Raw genomic sequence first — 17,056 nt, forward strand, 5'->3', positions numbered from 1 at the left:
CAAGGCAAGCATAGGCTGTATAATTTAAGGAGCTGATTATCTTATCTTGTCCATTTAGTGTAATAAAATAGAAATATTAAGATTGCATCTCTAAGAGCCACATATTTGCATCTTAATGGTATGTTAATTAATTAAGAGTCGTCACGTATATGTATATATGGATAATTTAATTAATTGAGGGTCACATATAAATATACATCTGTGGATAGGTTAATTAATGTCAACTTTTCTATTTAGTCTTTCAATAAGTGTAATTAATTAATTATCCATTTCTCCATCTAAATCCAACAAAAAAATATATTGAATAGGGTAGTTGAAAATTGAAATCTAATTTCATATAATTCGTATGTAAAACTTATTAAATTATCTTAATGCCCCTTTAGTAATTTTAACTATAGCTTGTTGCACATACAATAAATAAGACATAATTGTACTAGCATCTCTTAAGATTTGGTGTAATTACACGTGAACTTCTATAGTTTAAGAAATTATATCAAGTACCCACGACGTTTGTTTTCGTCTAACGAATAAACTCATTTATCAGTCAACATTCACTGAATTTGCTGAGATTAGCTAAAAAAATAAATAAAAGGATTTATATCCACCTCAAATTGACTTATTAATCAGATATTGCAGGTCAAATAATTTTTTTGACCGAGCTATCTATATACATCTTCACACGCTAATGTTTGCCCTTAAGGTATATTTTTATCTTTATAAAAAGTATTTTCATTAGAAAATATATTTTTGACCTGCAATAAATGAGTCATAAATCAATTCGGAGTAAACATGAATTTTCATTCAACTTTTTTACTAATATAAGCAAACTCGATAAATTTTGACCAACAAAACATACTAAATATAATTTTTTAAATTACAAAAAATTTATTTATAATTACACTTAAATTTTAGATAAGGGCGGTGGAACTATTCCATTAAATTATAATGTTAAAATATTGGATTCTTAAAACTCAATAAAGAGGATTAATGAATTAGGTTCCAATCTTATCCATAAATGTATTTGTCTACTTCTACAGTATTTTTTTATTTTTGTTTTTTTCTAAAAAGATTTAAAGTAGCAATTTCAAACCTGGCACGTAATAAACGATGTGATTGGTGGTTCGTTTTGAGAAAGATGTACAATTTGAATAGATTAATTGAATTTAATAGATCATGGGGATTAACTATCACATAATTTAATTAATAAATAAATTCATAAAAATCGATCGATCATTTGATTACCAAGATTTTCACCTTCATTTAATTAAAAAGAACGTATAATTTAATCAAGAATTAAGAAATATGTACTTTTTAGGGAAAAATCTAGATACGCCCTCCCTATGATAATAGGAATGTTTAAAAATCCCCCTATGAAAATTAAAGTATCGAATACCCCCTATGATATAAAATAAAGTTAAAAAAACTCCCTCCGTACAGAAATTGACCTATATGCGCTTTTGACTGCGAATTTGTTATAAAAATACCTTTTTTTTTGACATTTTTGCCCTTCCCTCACATCTAATATATATAATATTATATATAGTAATTATTTAATTAAAATATTATATATTTATTAATAATAAATATTATTTTATATTAATAATTATTTAATTATTTATATAATACAATATAATTTTAATTAAATTAATTATAAATTATTTATTTTTTTTAAAAAAATAGTGGCAGCGGTGTCTGCTGAAGAGGAGGACGTGCATGCCCTTCTCACCCATGGGTGACGTCCGTCGCTATCTCCAACAAGGGCGATGTTGGTCGCCCAGACGGTATGTGGGGCGAGGGAAGGGGAGGGGGTGGAGGCGAAGCAGGTGGGGGTTGCGGGAAGAGGGCTGTAGGGGAAGAAGATTGGTTGGGGGAGGGGGGAGGCGGGCCGGTGGGGGGAAGAAGATTGGTCGGGGAAGACGATGGGGTGGGGGGATAATTTTTATTTTGAATTTTTTTTATAAAAAATAATAATTACATATATTATAAATTAAAATAATTATATAAAACTTAGTTTGACCGTTGATTAGAAGAGATATTTAGTCATTGTTTCTAAAAAAATAGGTTCAAATTGATCAGAGGGCGGTGTGATTATTTATTCATAACACAAGGATGATTTTTTATATTAAAAATTTCATAGGGGCTTTTTGATATTTTGATATATCACAAGGGGTCAAAATAAATCTAACCCTTACTTTTTATAATTTTCACTAAAATTAGCATTCCTCGCCTTTATCAGGACACTATAAAAATACAAAAATCAATCCAATTTCTATTAATTGCACAAAATGGTCCATTGGCTTTGACAATCCACATCTTATTTATAAACGTCTAACAACTGTACACTCAAAATGCACATAATTTAACACAATTTTGTTGATATTCTACGCTATTATAATTGTTTGGTTGAATCATCATTACCTCTTTTTACTAAGATTTTTAAGTTCAAATTCAAATTTTCATTGAGCATTAAATAAATAAGCAAGTTTTTTTTTTTTTGTAAAAAAAAGGTAAAATATGTAAAAATTGTTTATTTTACCAATTTGAGGGTCACTTTATTCTCCTCCTGCCCCTAAGATTTGGGTTGATTAGGTGAAAGGTCAAAAGTTGGGGGGGTAAAAGTAAAAGGTGAAGATTTTGTTCCATGTAGTGGAGAATTAAACCGGGGGAGGTGCATTATTCTGTACCATCTGCTGAAAAGCTGGTCGGTAATTTGTTTGCATCTCCTAATATTATTTAAACTAAACTTTATTAATAAATAACAACTATTATATTGCTCCCAAAACCACCCCATTTTATTTAAAAATAATTATTTTTTTAACGAACAACATGTGAAATACGACTTTTGGATCATTGAATATTTTAAAAATTCAAACCGTACAACACTAATAGTGATATCTTGTGTTGCAACGATACGTTCGTTAAATAATACAATGGGACTACAGTCGAAACGTGACGCTTGAACTGTTCAACGGCTTGAAATGAATTGCATATCATCAATAGTAGTGTCTGTCGATATAGCAACGAGTATTTAAATGGATAAATTAATTAAAAAGAAAATTCCAATTATCTCTCAATAATCCCATTTATATATATATATATATATTCATGTATGCACTCCCACGACACAAATAGCAAAAAGAACGTGAACGTATCTTTCTTTTGTGCATGTAAAGTGAGTTTGACCAGTTTGGAGGGTTGCGCTCGCACGAAATGACATTGGCCTTTGCTGTCCGAATAACAGCTTTATAAGGTTTTGGTCTTGCTTTGAAATTTGATGCAAAAATACAGATCTTCTCAAAACTTGTGGTTTGACAAATCATGTCTTGAATTTTGGTACCAACACTTCAACTCAGCCTATGCGTCAGTGTCAACTACGCTTTCAAATTTATTAATGTCTTCTTTCTTTCTTTTTTAGTAGATCCGATATATCAAATTATTATGTTTGAATATATCAAATGTTAATACTTATTTAAATAAACTCGTGTTTTTATAATATTTACAAGTTTCGAATTCTTATTAGGGGAAGTTGTATGATTTATTTTCATTTATTGTTTCCATACTTTCTTGATATAATACTTATTATTGAATATATTTTTTATGCTTTCACAAAAAAAAAAAAAAAAAAAATTAACACGACCACCAATTCTTTATACTTTATTGTGCATTGCTTCTTTTTACACTTTCAGACGAGCGAAAATATATTATTCCTTCTGCATGAATACACGCACCTCATGGTGGATTTATGGCTGCGTAAAATTATAATCTCACATCCCAATTTCAAAAGATAGTATTAAAAAAAAAAATGAAGGTGCTCTTCTTCTTCTTTCGCCATTTTCACCACCTTCTCCGACGGTGGTTCTTCTTTCTGGTGCAAAACTTGCCGCCCTACTGGACCAGCAACGCCCCCTCCCCATGGGGTGTGCGTATGAATTTATCGTATTTTATGTGAGTGTTTGTCTTATTATATTTAACTTGTGTAATTTATTTTCAGTAATATTAATATATTCTTTAAATCAATGTAATGCTAAAAAAATTAGAGCAATTTAGAACTCATGTACCAATTTAATTTTTTCAGTAATGTTGGTAAATTAATTAACATAACATGATAAAATTCGTATATTAATCTATACTGTTTATTAAGGGGGAGACATCTAGAATTAATAACGAGGCAAAGTGTAGATTACCTAAAATACCTTTGATATATTTATTACTGTAGAAATAATTGTTTCTTTTAATTAATTAATTTATTATTCATACAGATTTTAAATTAATTTATAATATTAGTTCTAGTTAATTATTTTGTTTATCTATTAATTACATTTAGTTCAGAAAAAATAATAAAATAATTAATTATACACCAACATCGAATGTGCTAAATTGCTAGTTTGTTATTAATATCACAACTCGTGAAATTAAGCAAATTTTACTCTAAAATAAGTCGTATTTTTTCAAAAATGAATATATTACTATTTTTAAGTAGTAAAATAAAATTATTTTTAGTACCCATTTAAAAAAAATAATACTTTTTACAATTTTAAATAATTAAGAAAAAGTTAAAGTCTTTTTATTTTTGAATTATGAATTAGAAAAAGCGAAATTGAGTTGTGAACAGTGGTCAGTGGACAACATTTATTTATAATAGAAAATAGGGGGGAGAGAGAGAGAGAGAGAGAGGAGAGAGAATACGCACAAAACAAAAAAGTAATGGCGGAGCACTAGTGCAGTCAGAAAAACAAAATTCTCTTTCGCTCTCTACTCGTCCCTCACCCTCACGGTGTCGCACCACCGCCGCCGCCGACGGTGGGATATTTTCTAGGAAGAAAGAAAAGCTGAAGCAGTAGTTAGACATACAATAGGTGTATATGGGAGCATCATTGTCCAATTTGACCGAGAATGGGACCGGAAACGGGGGGCCGGGTCTAGGGGATATACCGGAGAGCTGTGTGGCGTGTGTGTTTCTCTATCTTACGCCGCCGGAGATATGCAACCTGGCCCGGCTCAACCGCGCCTTCCGTGGCGCCGCTTCATCCGACGCCGTTTGGGAGGCCAAGCTTCCTTCCAATTACCACCTCCTCCTCCACCTCCTCTCCCATCCCGATGTATATCAAAACCTCTCCAAAAAAGACATCTTTGCCCTCCTCTCCCGCCCTCTTCCCTTTGACGACGGCAACAAGGTATGTTCTTGAAAAATCTTCCCTCTCCTAGACTTATTTTTTATGTATGTTAGTATAAATTGATTTACACTGATTTTGCCTCTGGGGTTTTTCAATCAGTTAATTTTCTGCTGTTGGATTGACTTGAATCTTTGCGCTGCTCGATTTGTTACAGTTCGAAATTTAGTTGTTGCTCCCTCTTTTTTCGACTGTTTCAGAATTTAATTTGAGGATGTTTTTACGTTTACTATTCTTTACTTCTCTTTTTCGTTAAGGATGCATTAGCATGTTGGTTGAATTCTTCATTTTTAATTGAAATGTACTGTTGGAACGAAGTCCACATTTTCCCAGATATAATTTTTAAGTTGTTTTTGGGTTTTTTTTGGCTGGTACGGGTGATCATAGGAAACTTATCTTGTTCAATTATTGAGTGCAGTTGGATTCTGTGAAAGTGTTGAACTTTTATTTTTGTTAAACATGTACTCCTGAAATTGTCAAAATTTGACATTTCAAATTGCCTAGCCATCTTGTTCCTTTAAATCCTTAAGTTCCTGAGGGAGGTTACTTGCTCAATGGAATCAAAGGATCTGGTTAAATATTATCTGTTAGCTTATTAAGCGGAAAATAAGAATTTTATGCATTTTCAGATTACATTTTCACTTTATCCTATTAAATATACTTCTCATTTTACGAGGAACAACTGCAGGTGGTATGGGTGGACAGATTTACTGGGAGAGTTTGCATGTCGATATCAGCCAAAGCAATGGCAATAACAGGCATTGAGGACAGGAGATATTGGAATTGGGTTCCAACAGAAGAATCGAGGTTAGTTTTCAGCTTGTTGTGCCTGATGCCAGTAAATATCCCCTCATCTGTGACATGTTATTATCGAATGGTGTCAAGACCTTCTAATTGGTTTTCGATATGATTATATTCTAAGTAATCTTATTTGAACTTACATTGGAAAATTCAGTACAAATTTTTATGATGTGCGTAATTGTTGCTGGGCTGTGTTTGTGCAATGCAAGTATGATGTTGATCAAGAAAACTTCACCTTCTTCCTATTATATGGAGCTGTTAATCCTGAAAAGGAAATATTGGACAAGCTGTCCTGTTGATGTACCCTCAGATTGAATTTCTTTTCCTTACTTTCAATGGCTGCTTTTCTGCAGTATTTTCATTATCTGATAATGTTGGGAATTTGGAAGTAGTAAATTGTTAAGAACTACAGGCAATTGGTATTTGAGGTTTCAGATGGCTGTCCTATTTCAACTATTTTCCAAATATTGTAGGCATTGTTGAATTGGATAACAAAGTGTGTCTGGAATTATTTTGGAGCTATGTGAAGGGAAAGAATTATGTGAAGTTGCTCTATGATCCATCTAAAATTGTGTAAAATTTCAAGATCTATGATATTTTTTATATTCTTGAGTTTATTAATAAAGTCAATATAAAGCAATTGAAAAAGTTAGTTAATCTTTGAAAATGTTAATTCTTCATTTAGAGGAAAGAGGTTTGCATAAGGCTTACTCAAGCAATCTTGATCCAAGCATTTCAATTTTTAGGGCTTCTGCCAGCCCATATGACAACTGGCATGGAGCAGCCTCTGAGAGTACTAGATTGAGATTTGATGTGTGTAGGGATCTCAACATGGCAGTAGTATGAGGATGATCAACATTCTAGGGTGGTACTCTGCATCAATTAGAAGTGAAACATTCTTATCATGCAAGAACTGGCATCCTAGAAGTTGCAGAAATATTGGTGTATTGTTCTGGATTCTGGATTCAGTGGCATAGTTTATGACTCAGTTCTGTAAAGGTGTCCATTACTTTGAAGTCACTTTATAATTTTGTTTATTCTTTCTTTAAGATCTGATATTATTCAGATTTAGATATGAAATTAATGCTATCTAATGTCTCTCACCGTAATGGACTGCATTGTGTATAAATGCAGTCCCTTTTAGTACTTGCTGTTACTATACAACCAACGCGTGATGCAGCTTTACATCATACAAAACTCATGGTTTTGGTAGTATAAGTATGGCATATAGTGAATTTCTAGGATATGACTTTTCAAAAATATATAAATAAAGGTTAGAGGTGGCTATATTGCCAGCTGTTAGGTTTGGTGTACCAGAGTTGCTCTGGTCGGCAAGTTTTCCGACTTATCAGCCTTAATGCACAAAGTTCAATGGTTGGCATTCTGACTTTGCCTTCAGATCGATAGTCCAAGAAACTATTAGGGTCCTATAACTTAATAAGAAAACAAGGTCTCACAGCTTAAATTGAAGAGTTTATTCATTGATAGGATGACACTGGGAGAATTGTTTCTAAGCACTTGACATTTGTCTTTTTAGTTTTTTTTTTTTTCAAATCAGATGAAGCAAAACGGGTCTCTCTTCCTTTTTCTATCCACGGACCATGGTATCATAAAAGTTCAAATGTAGTATAGGCATGCTACATATTGTGTTTGTAAACTTATTCTTTATACTCATTTTTTCTTGGTGTGGAACGTATTAGTAGAAGTTGTTCTTTCAGTCATTACCATTTTGCCCAACTTCGCATGACGATAAATTACTGAAAGTTGTCCTGCATCCAGAGGGCTGTTATACCTCAGCTGTGTGAGGTGGCCATTAAGTAACCTACATGGTACTTGAAACTTCATGATGTTTGTGGACGTTTGCGATTAATGTTCTTGTGGAGGTTACTTGTACTGCACTATGGCTTTACAATCTAATAAACTGACTTACATGCCTATACTGAAACTTGCATTTTCCCTGCATGTCTGTCAAATACTACAGATAATGCTGCAATATTACAACCAACCCGCCAATTCAACCAGCTTGCATTTGTTTATTAATATTCTTAATTTGGAAGTGATTGGTGCTGAGTATGGAGTATGGAATTAGCCCTTTATGCCACTCCTTTCTTGCAGATTTAACGTTGTAGCCTATTTGCAGCAAATATGGTGGTTTGAAGTTGATGGCGTGGTAAAATTCCCTTTTCCACCAGACATATATACTTTGTCATTTAGGATTCATCTTGGACGATTTTCCAAAAGACTCGGACGCCGTGTTTCGAATTTTGATCATACTCATGGATGGGATATCAAGCCCGTGCGATTTGAATTTTCTACTTCAGATGGCCAGCAAGCGTCACATGAGTGCTTCTTAGATGATATACATCAAGATGATGCTAATGGGAGTTACAAGCGTGGTTGTTGGATAGAGTACAAGGTGGGTGAATTCATTGTCAGCAAATCAGATCCTGAAACCGAAGTGAGATTTTCAATGAAACAGATTGACTGTACACATTCCAAGGGAGGACTTTGTGTTGATTCTGTATCAATTATTCCAGTTGAGTTGAAAGAACGTAGAAGAAGAGGGGTTTTGAAGTAATAGTGCTGTTTGTGTTCCTTTGTTCTATATGGGGTTTTGTCAATACGGCTTATGCTTCTGATAAGCATTGGTACTTGGAGGATTTCATCTAGATTGTTTTTGCTGTCGGTATGTATCCTCTGTCCATGTAATTCTTTTGTGGTTCTGTAATAGATGCAGTTTTGTCTCTCATATCTTTTGCAGAAAATCAATAAAAATCTGTCTAATTATACTGTTTGTTTTGTTGCCAAGCACATTGAGCGTGTTGATTTTTCAATGAGATGCGACTGAGATAGGTTCAACTGTATACTTGATTGTTATCAGAGATACGAGCACCAATTTTACTTTTCCAAAAGATGAACGCTTGGATGTAATGTATACAGAAACCTTCTAAATTTGATCTGATCCTAGTGCCGTTTCTCCTTTGCTGAGGCACATGAGTTGATATGTGTTGTTAGCTAGTCATTTTACACTTGTTCTATTGAAGATATCTGTTCTCTACGTCCTCCTTAACTTTTATTTCGCCTTCTTTTTCAATTCAAATCACCTCAATGAATGACTCTAAATGCAATCTCTTTAACGTTCTCTTTAAGTGGTCAGTAATTGTGGCTTGCTGCTTACGGTTCTTAGATATTCTGCTGCCATATCTTACTTACAGGAGCATGTCTGGTGAACATAATGCAGTTACTTTCTTATCAACTGGAGACTTTATCAACTATGATTCACTTTCTTAGCTTGGGATGCATATTGCTTGAGCGTTGAGCAGAGAGATCTAATTTATGGCTGAGGCTGTTCATGCAAGTGCATGTATGCAATTGAATAAGGTTAAGAGTTCAGAAACCGGTACTTATTAGAGTCACCTCCATTACTATAATGATACTTGTATGATAGATGGGATGAGGAGAAGAAGAAATACTGGTTTTGCTCTAAAGCTCAAAACAATTTTGTTTAATATCGACAGTTTTAGGTGGAAATTTCTAACGTCATTGAGGAAATTTATCCATGCTTTTTGCTGTCTTTATTGGAAACCTGGTGAAATGATCTGTGTGGCTGTGTTTAAGTTTCCTGTGTATTGTTTATCCTCAAATCCAGACTGGATCACTGTGCTGTAGAACATTTTTCTGATTCAAAATACTTTGTGCTGATTTAACATGAAAATGCTTGTAAAGAGTTGATGATTCTTTTCTATCATCTTATGTTAGTTCTCTGCCAGATTTAACCTGCTATTTTCCTCTCTGCTACTGTACTCTGTTTCTGACTTTATTGCACTGGAGAGATGGTTGCGTTCAACGAGCATCTCTTAATTTGAATATCTCTCGCAATAAACATCAAAGTGACACTTGCTGTCTCGACCCCCTCAAAACCAGAGACCTACAGATAGGTTTTCAGTGAGTAAATGTAGTTCTTGAATCTTCTTCAACTCAGTAAAAAACATATTTCCAGGCCTGAGGAAACCGTTAGCACAGACCCTTGAACATTGATGCCGAGTGTTGCTGACTTTTATGAGGCTGCAACTGTATCGACCGGGGTATGTCGTTGGTGGTTGGGAGTTTGTACTACTCCCACATTTAGTAAAGTCTGCGTTATTTATGAAATTGTTGGTGTGGTTCCATAGTGAAACTATGCATTCATTGAACTCTTTAGGGGCCCATTCCTCTGTATTTCATTCTAGACGGCGCTTCTGCCGCCCTCGTTGTCCTTGTACTCTCTGGATAGATTTTTGAGACAACGTTGTTTAATTTGTCTACAGAACGAGTTCTGTAAGGAGGTATCAAGTTCAGTGAACTTTTTTACAACAAATGCAAGTTTACTCATCCAATATTTGTATTCTAACCGGTTCTTGCAGATTCAATGTTGTCACACTTGGGTTTGAATTCTTGTCAAGACGTTCATTCATTCCCGTGCCGATTACTATAGGAAACATCGGCCTGCACGCGAAGTGCAGTCGCAATCCTCCTCAACGGGCATGTAAATATCACCTCCGCCTTCCCATTTTTGTAACAAAATGCATATCTATATGGGTAAAAAGACAACCATAAATTTACTTGGTCCCTTCTCATTATGCACATAGTTGCTCTTACTTTTGTCTTAATTGTTTCCGAGATGGGAGTTGAGGAGTAATATTTGTGTAGGAAAAAAATTAAAATACACTACCCAAGTTGCTATCATTATTCTCTCTCTCTCTCTCTCTCTCTCTCTCTCTCTTTGTTTTTTGAATTTTATTTTATCTTGGGGGGTTTAATTTTGATGAGTAGATGACGCATGCATCTGCAAATTTGAAGAACACCATAAATTTCATTAATAAACTGAGCTGTGGGAGTGACAAAACAATTTACTTCTCTTAATTAGAGCATTGAAATTATTGGAGCTATTGTTTATTGGTTTTATCTATATATGGTTCTAAACCACTTTCCTTCAAATCCAACTCTTTTCTCATTTATTTAATTATGTTCCCTCACTCTTTCTTTTAAATATTTCCTATCCTAATTATTGCAATTCTAAATTCACTACCCTAATTACATTAAATCAAATTTGCCCTAAATTCTTTAACAAGATAATACTTATCTCAAAACAACAATAGTCAAGATTTTTCATTCTCTTTTTCAATTATGTCTTTGATGTTTTGATGGTATACGCAAATCATGTATGATTCTGTAATATCTCTTGTTACACACACTGTAACGGTAAATGTTTGGGTAACCTGAAAAAAGATTAGGCAGATTCATAAATATTTTCTTATTTTTTAAAAAATTATTAATACCTCCTGATTGTAACCGTTGTCCCATAACTGCTAATTTGGTATTCCCTGTTAGTTTTTTCATTTAAATTTTTGTGGTAATAACTGAAATGCCCTTGTGGGCTATAAATTATCATTTTACTTATTATAAACAAAAAATTATGGACTGAACGGAGAATTTATTTATAAATTTTTAAATTTTTTCATCCACCTTATCCAATTTTTAAAAAAGAAAGGGCAAAGTGGGCAATTAGCCATTCGCCCAAAAATTACATAATATGAAGAGATCTTTTAGAAATTATCTCTACAACTTTTTTTTTTTGATAAAAAAATGTTAAACAACTATATATATTTCAGAAAATCCAAACACTCAAGTATTCATTGTGTCGAAATTCTTTCACTCAAACAATTCAGATATATCATAAAAAGAAATTCAAATTCTTGGATTCTTACTTTAGACGTGCTAATTTTTATGACATTGCGATGAACTTCAAATGCATTTAATATAAAACCATTTAATATTTATCTTCGATATTTGTTTCGAATTCAAACCCTTTTATCGAAATACAATGTTGATTATATTTGATCATTGTATAGGAATGGGGGTGGTGTTAGGTAATTGAAGTGAAAATGGGATCATTATCCCTAATAGTAAAGAGGGTCCTCAAAAATTGAATAGAAAGCCCTAAAATTCGAACAGCAAAGACTAGAAATTAGAATAGGGATCGGCGCGTAATTCATGCCTAAATCCCTACACCATCTATCTATCTCTCTCTTCCTATCCTATGTTGTCCTCTAAATCCTACCTATCCCTTCTTGTCTTAACAAACTCACACTATTATTTTGTTTGACTTTTGTTCTCTACCTCTATTATTTCTTCTCCAAATGATTTACACCTATCTACCTTCTTCATTTTATTTCAATTTCAGCTCACATCTTATTGTATTTAATCAAATTTGAATCGATTATAATGAATATTGACGTTCAGTTCAGAGCAGATGATGATCAATTATATGATAATTATATTATATTTTTTAACATAACTGTGGTCGTTTCGATAATATGTTAGACTGTATAAGAATTTCTAAAAAAATAAAACGTTTTTGTTGATGGTGGGGCTTCAGTCTCATGATTGACCGTTTTGTAGGATTGATGTGACTAAGCTCCAGCCTTTAGATTTTTTTTTATTTTATTACAATAATAATTTTTATAATTTTGATTGTGATAACATATTGTGTTGAATTGTTGTCAATATTAATTAGTAACACAGTATATTAACAATTTAATATATGTAATTGCCGTTGTTATACATTACTGATTACAAATGTTATAGAATTTATATTATTAATAATTTTTTAAAAATTAAATTAAGACAAAATGAAAAATATTATGTTCAATTAAATATCTATTTTTATAGATTAATAGGTTTTGAAATATTTGAAGTTGTTGTCCGTAGTTTAGTTTGTGTGAGTTTTGGGAATGATAAGGTGACAATGTCGTAAACTCAAGTTCATTGGATTTCTAAATTGACACGTCCACAGACATCGAGTGCAGTTGCACAGACCGGAAATTTAGATAACGGCGCTCATACAATTGTATCAAATTATACAACTTGCGTAAAATTCTAAAAATATAATCAGAATATTACATTATAAGTATATAATGTCATTAATATTTAAGGTGGCTAAGACTTGATTGGGAAACATTAAGGAAACGAACATAATAAAGTTCTTGTATTATAAAATAGGACTAATTATATTTTGCCATTCGAACTATGGTCGTTTTTATACTTTTGACATCTAAATTTTTTTTGTGTCAACTTACATCTTTGAATTCATAATTATTTTTTGACCAAGTTTTTTGTCAAAAAAATCACATGCAGTGCATATGTAATATTAAGGGTTATGTAATGTGATATTTTTACATATGCACAATATTTTTTCAACAGTAAAATCAATAAAAGAGATGCAACTAGGGCAAGAAAAATTCCCACCCAAGTTAAATTTGATTTAATCAAATTAATTATAAAATAAATATTGTAGATTTAAAATATGATTGATCATTTTTCTTATAATATACGTGACTAATCATAATAAGTGCATTTATTATATTTAATATTATAATTGATCTAAATATAACCAAATCTGATTTGAATTAAAATTTAAAGTCAGGATTGGATGGCGAAATTTGATTGGTAGTCCAATCCTCTCCTCCTCCAACCGACATCATCTCATCTTCCCCTTTACTACTACTACTATCCGTTCTCTCTCTCTCTCTTACACAGTACCATAGACAGTACTGTTTTTCTGCTGCAAGTATTTATTAGTTGCATCAAAAGTTAGAGCGGTAAAGGGATGAAGAACCCTTGCAAGAGTACTTACTAAAAACCCTCCACCTTACAAACTATTCATCCATCATCACCTTCTTGCACCAGAAAGGAACTAACACCACTTCTGTCTTACTGTCAGAGTGATCTGTCGTACTTAGAGAGAGAGAGAGACAGAGCATGGATTGGAACGGTAATCTTAGAGTCCCTTTTGTTTCTCGACCAGCAGCAGTCGAGAATTCCTACAACTTTCACTACAACTTTAACTATGACCAGTTCCCAGGTAATTTCGTTTATCTTAGAGTTCTTGCATGGATTCATATATATATATATATATATATATACACGTACGTAAAGTTCAATGTAGAACGAGTTGATGATGTAGAATTTTGTTTCAACTCATGTATATATATGTATTTGTAACAAGGCCTTATTTGAATTCGAAACTAAGAAAAAGCGTTTACATGAACTTATAAACTTCTCAGAATATTTTATATATTTTTTGAAAGTTCATAAGATTTGTAAAGTGCTCGATAAAGTCTTCCTATAACATTCAGAAATAAGATGGCAGTAGATTATAAGTTTTCTTCCAAAAAAAGAAAATAAAAAATAGAGAGATCTTAACTTATTTTTTAAATTTTTAACAAATTATTTCAATTTTAATTGATTTTACTAGTTATAAAATTATTCTCGAACATCTTATAAATTTTATAATTTTATCTTATCCAGAAGAAATTCGAAATCTTATTCTTAAAATTAAATTTAATGCTTTATGATTTTGAAAAATATTATTAAATATGAACTTGTGAAAGAAGGGTTTTCTTGTCAAGTGATTTGGTTTTTTTTTTTTTGAACTATACGTACGTCTATTACATGATAAGTATATTACACTTGTTATATAATTAGTTTAAATTTAAGCCAAATTCGATTAGAATTAGAATTTTCCTTCATCCAAATATTGACAGGGACATGCACTATTAATTAAAATCTTTCTTAATTTCATTTGAACTAATAATTGTGGGCTTTTTTGGGTAGTACTAGAAATGAAGCAGCCGCCAATGCTGACAACCCCACAACAAGCAATGCTGCCAACGTTGGCGGACAAGAACAACAGCATGATGCACAATTTCGGGCAGGATCCGAAGAAGAAACGTCTGAGCAACGAGCAGTTGGAGTCGTTGGAGAACAGTTTCCAGGAGGAGATCAAGCTGGATCCTGACAGGAAGATGAAACTGGCCAAAGAACTCGGGCTGCAGCCCCGACAGATTGCTGTCTGGTTCCAGAACCGGCGGGCTCGATGGAAGGCTAAGCAGCTCGAGCGCTTGTACGACGCACTTAAACGGGAGTACGACGCTGTTTCCAGGGACAAGCAGAAGCTGCAACAGGAGGTATGTACGTTCCTACGTAGCTTAAATGATATGTCGTTTGTACAGCGACTGGACATGATTGAATTTTCTATTACAATTAGTATTGCATATTCTATTTCGTTTCATGAAAAATTTTTATTCGAATTAAACAATTACAGAGCAAATGTATCACATTTACCATATGATTAGTTTCTTTTCCTGAAATGTACATCATTCACACGACAAGTATATTACACTTGTCCTATAATTGATTCAGGTTTGAACGAGTCAGGTCCAAACTAGAATTTTTCTCATTCCACATATACACACTATCTATGTAATACTACATCATTAATTTTATCTAAGTAAAAGTTTTACACAGTCGTTGTGGATATATAGAACGAAATAAAAGATACAATAAGAATTGTAATAAAAAATTCAATCTGCCACTTGACTTTGTGTGTTTGTGTGTGTTTCTTGATTGCGTTTCCCTGCAGTTGGTGTTAGTACCTCATGCAAAATGATTAGTACGTACTGCTCTGTGGCTCAGATGGAACATTAATTGATTAAGCTACTTCTCTGCGTTTTCTGGATATAGTACGGCGACATCATCAGCTTCTGTATTTATGAGACGACAGACATTATGTGTCTATGTGTGTGTGTATTTATTTAAGGTTGGGTGATCAAACACATCGATTGTTGGATAGATATCAAATTCAATTTGCTGCTGCGTACAATGCTTTTTTTTCTGTCTCCCCACTGACATTAAATCATCGTTGGATCCTGTGTTATTTAATTTATGTTAGCATGTTTAAGTTCTCGGAGGTCCAAGAATTCAGTGTCAATGTACCCAAAACTTCAAACTCCAATATTGTGTATGAATGGATAGCTACCAAGATAAAACTTTCAGTTTCATAATAGTTAATTTAGTTATTCTATGTCACTGTAATTGAAAAAATTATAATTTTAATCTTGTACAGTACAATTTTAGATTTTATGAGAATCCCTTTTGTCAATTTATAAAAAAAATTGCATATTGAGAATAACAAAAGCCAAAAATTGCTAGAAAAGTGCACTCAATTAATTTAGTCACGTGCACTTTTTCAAGTTATTTTAACAAATTCTGGTCATTTTTATTCATAATGAAGCTAGATTTTTTTAAAATTATAGGACAAAATTAATTATGAAAATGGATTTAGAACTAAAATGGACACAGCTGTACTTACAGAATTAAAGTTGCAATATTTCCCCCTATAATTAGTGTACTTACATAGTAATTATTTCTTCAATTAATTTCTAAAGTATTGTTTTTTGATGTAAAATTATATGTCTTCTGCTGACCATATACGTTTGGTTTTGTACATAATTGTTTAGGTCATGGCACTGAGGGCAATACTGAAGGAGCACCTGGCGAAGAAGCAAGTACTCTCAACAGGCTACACAGACATCTCCGGTGAAGAAACGGTGGAGAGCACGTCGATTCCGACCTCCAACGACCCGTCTCCTCCGACCACGACAAACAGCCTTCATCAGATCAACGCAGATCATCAATGCAATAATAATTACGGGTTGAACGTCGACGACTACAATAATCCAGTGATGATGCCTCCCTACTGGGCTGCTGCTGCTGCGCCTTCTTGTCCTTGAACTAGTTAGTTATAATTAATGACTAGCTGCTTAGTTTGTTGTTTATATCTCTGTTACAACTTGTCTTGAGTCTGAATTGATGATGAGTTGTTAGGATAATGGAGTGGGTACGTACGTAGGTCAAGATTTGAGGTTTTAGTTTTCGGAGCTAGCTAGGGAGAGTATTATTAACAGCAGCCAACTGGCAGAGGGCTGGTTGATCTGATAGAGGAAGACTCTACTGGTTCTGGACTACTTCTAGTTAGTAGTTGCTAATGTTTAACATTCAAGAATTCTAATAATTCATTTCACTTAATTAGTGTTGTAATTTTGCTGTCCTTGAACCTTGGTCATGCCCATGTTGCCGACGTCCCGGAACATTCTAACTCGAATTGAATTTAGTCGTATTTGAATCAATTACATGATAAGTACAATACATGTATCGTTAATATACAATTTAAGAAAAGTGATCACTAATATGATAAATATATT

At 32.9% G+C, this 17,056-nt stretch overlaps 2 protein-coding genes across 5 annotated transcripts; both read left to right on the top strand.

Annotated features, from left to right (window-relative positions):
• The first annotated feature begins 4,649 nt into the window (after nt 1-4,649).
• Nucleotides 4,650-9,687, top strand: PP2-A15 (phloem protein 2-A15). 3 transcript variants are annotated; one of them, XR_849301.3, is made up of 4 exons: nt 4,650-5,174; nt 5,860-5,978; nt 8,088-8,658; nt 9,188-9,687. XR_849301.3 is itself a non-coding variant. In XM_011103173.3 (3 exons), the coding sequence occupies exons 1-3, from the start codon at nt 4,863-4,865 to the stop codon at nt 8,548-8,550; spliced, it is 894 nt and encodes a 297-aa protein (XP_011101475.2). In that variant the 5' UTR covers nt 4,650-4,862; the 3' UTR covers nt 8,551-8,836. The 3 variants fall into 3 exon arrangements, 1 of the variants encoding a protein (XP_011101475.2); XR_016065598.1 differs by having other exon boundaries at nt 9,214-9,687; XM_011103173.3 differs by lacking the exon at nt 9,188-9,687 and having other exon boundaries at nt 8,088-8,836.
• A 3,791-nt stretch (nt 9,688-13,478) lies between these two features.
• On the top strand, nt 13,479-16,880 carry LOC105179548 (putative homeobox-leucine zipper protein ATHB-51). Of its 2 annotated transcripts, XM_088880406.1 has the most exons (4): nt 13,480-13,639; nt 13,735-13,875; nt 14,628-14,980; nt 16,313-16,880. In XM_088880406.1, exons 2-4 carry the CDS (start codon nt 13,773-13,775, stop codon nt 16,583-16,585), a joined length of 729 nt encoding a protein of 242 aa, XP_088736532.1. In that variant the 5' UTR covers nt 13,480-13,639; nt 13,735-13,772; the 3' UTR covers nt 16,586-16,880. The 2 variants fall into 2 exon arrangements, with proteins under 2 accessions (XP_020547010.1, XP_088736532.1); XM_020691351.2 differs by having other exon boundaries at nt 13,479-13,875; nt 14,634-14,980.
• Nucleotides 16,881-17,056: the final 176 nt, after the last annotated feature.

Source organism: Sesamum indicum, linkage group LG5 (assembly GCF_026168435.1).
Source record: "Sesamum indicum cultivar Baizhima isolate 11 linkage group LG5, ASM2616843v1, whole genome shotgun sequence".
Classification (NCBI taxonomy): domain Eukaryota; kingdom Viridiplantae; phylum Streptophyta; class Magnoliopsida; order Lamiales; family Pedaliaceae; genus Sesamum; species Sesamum indicum.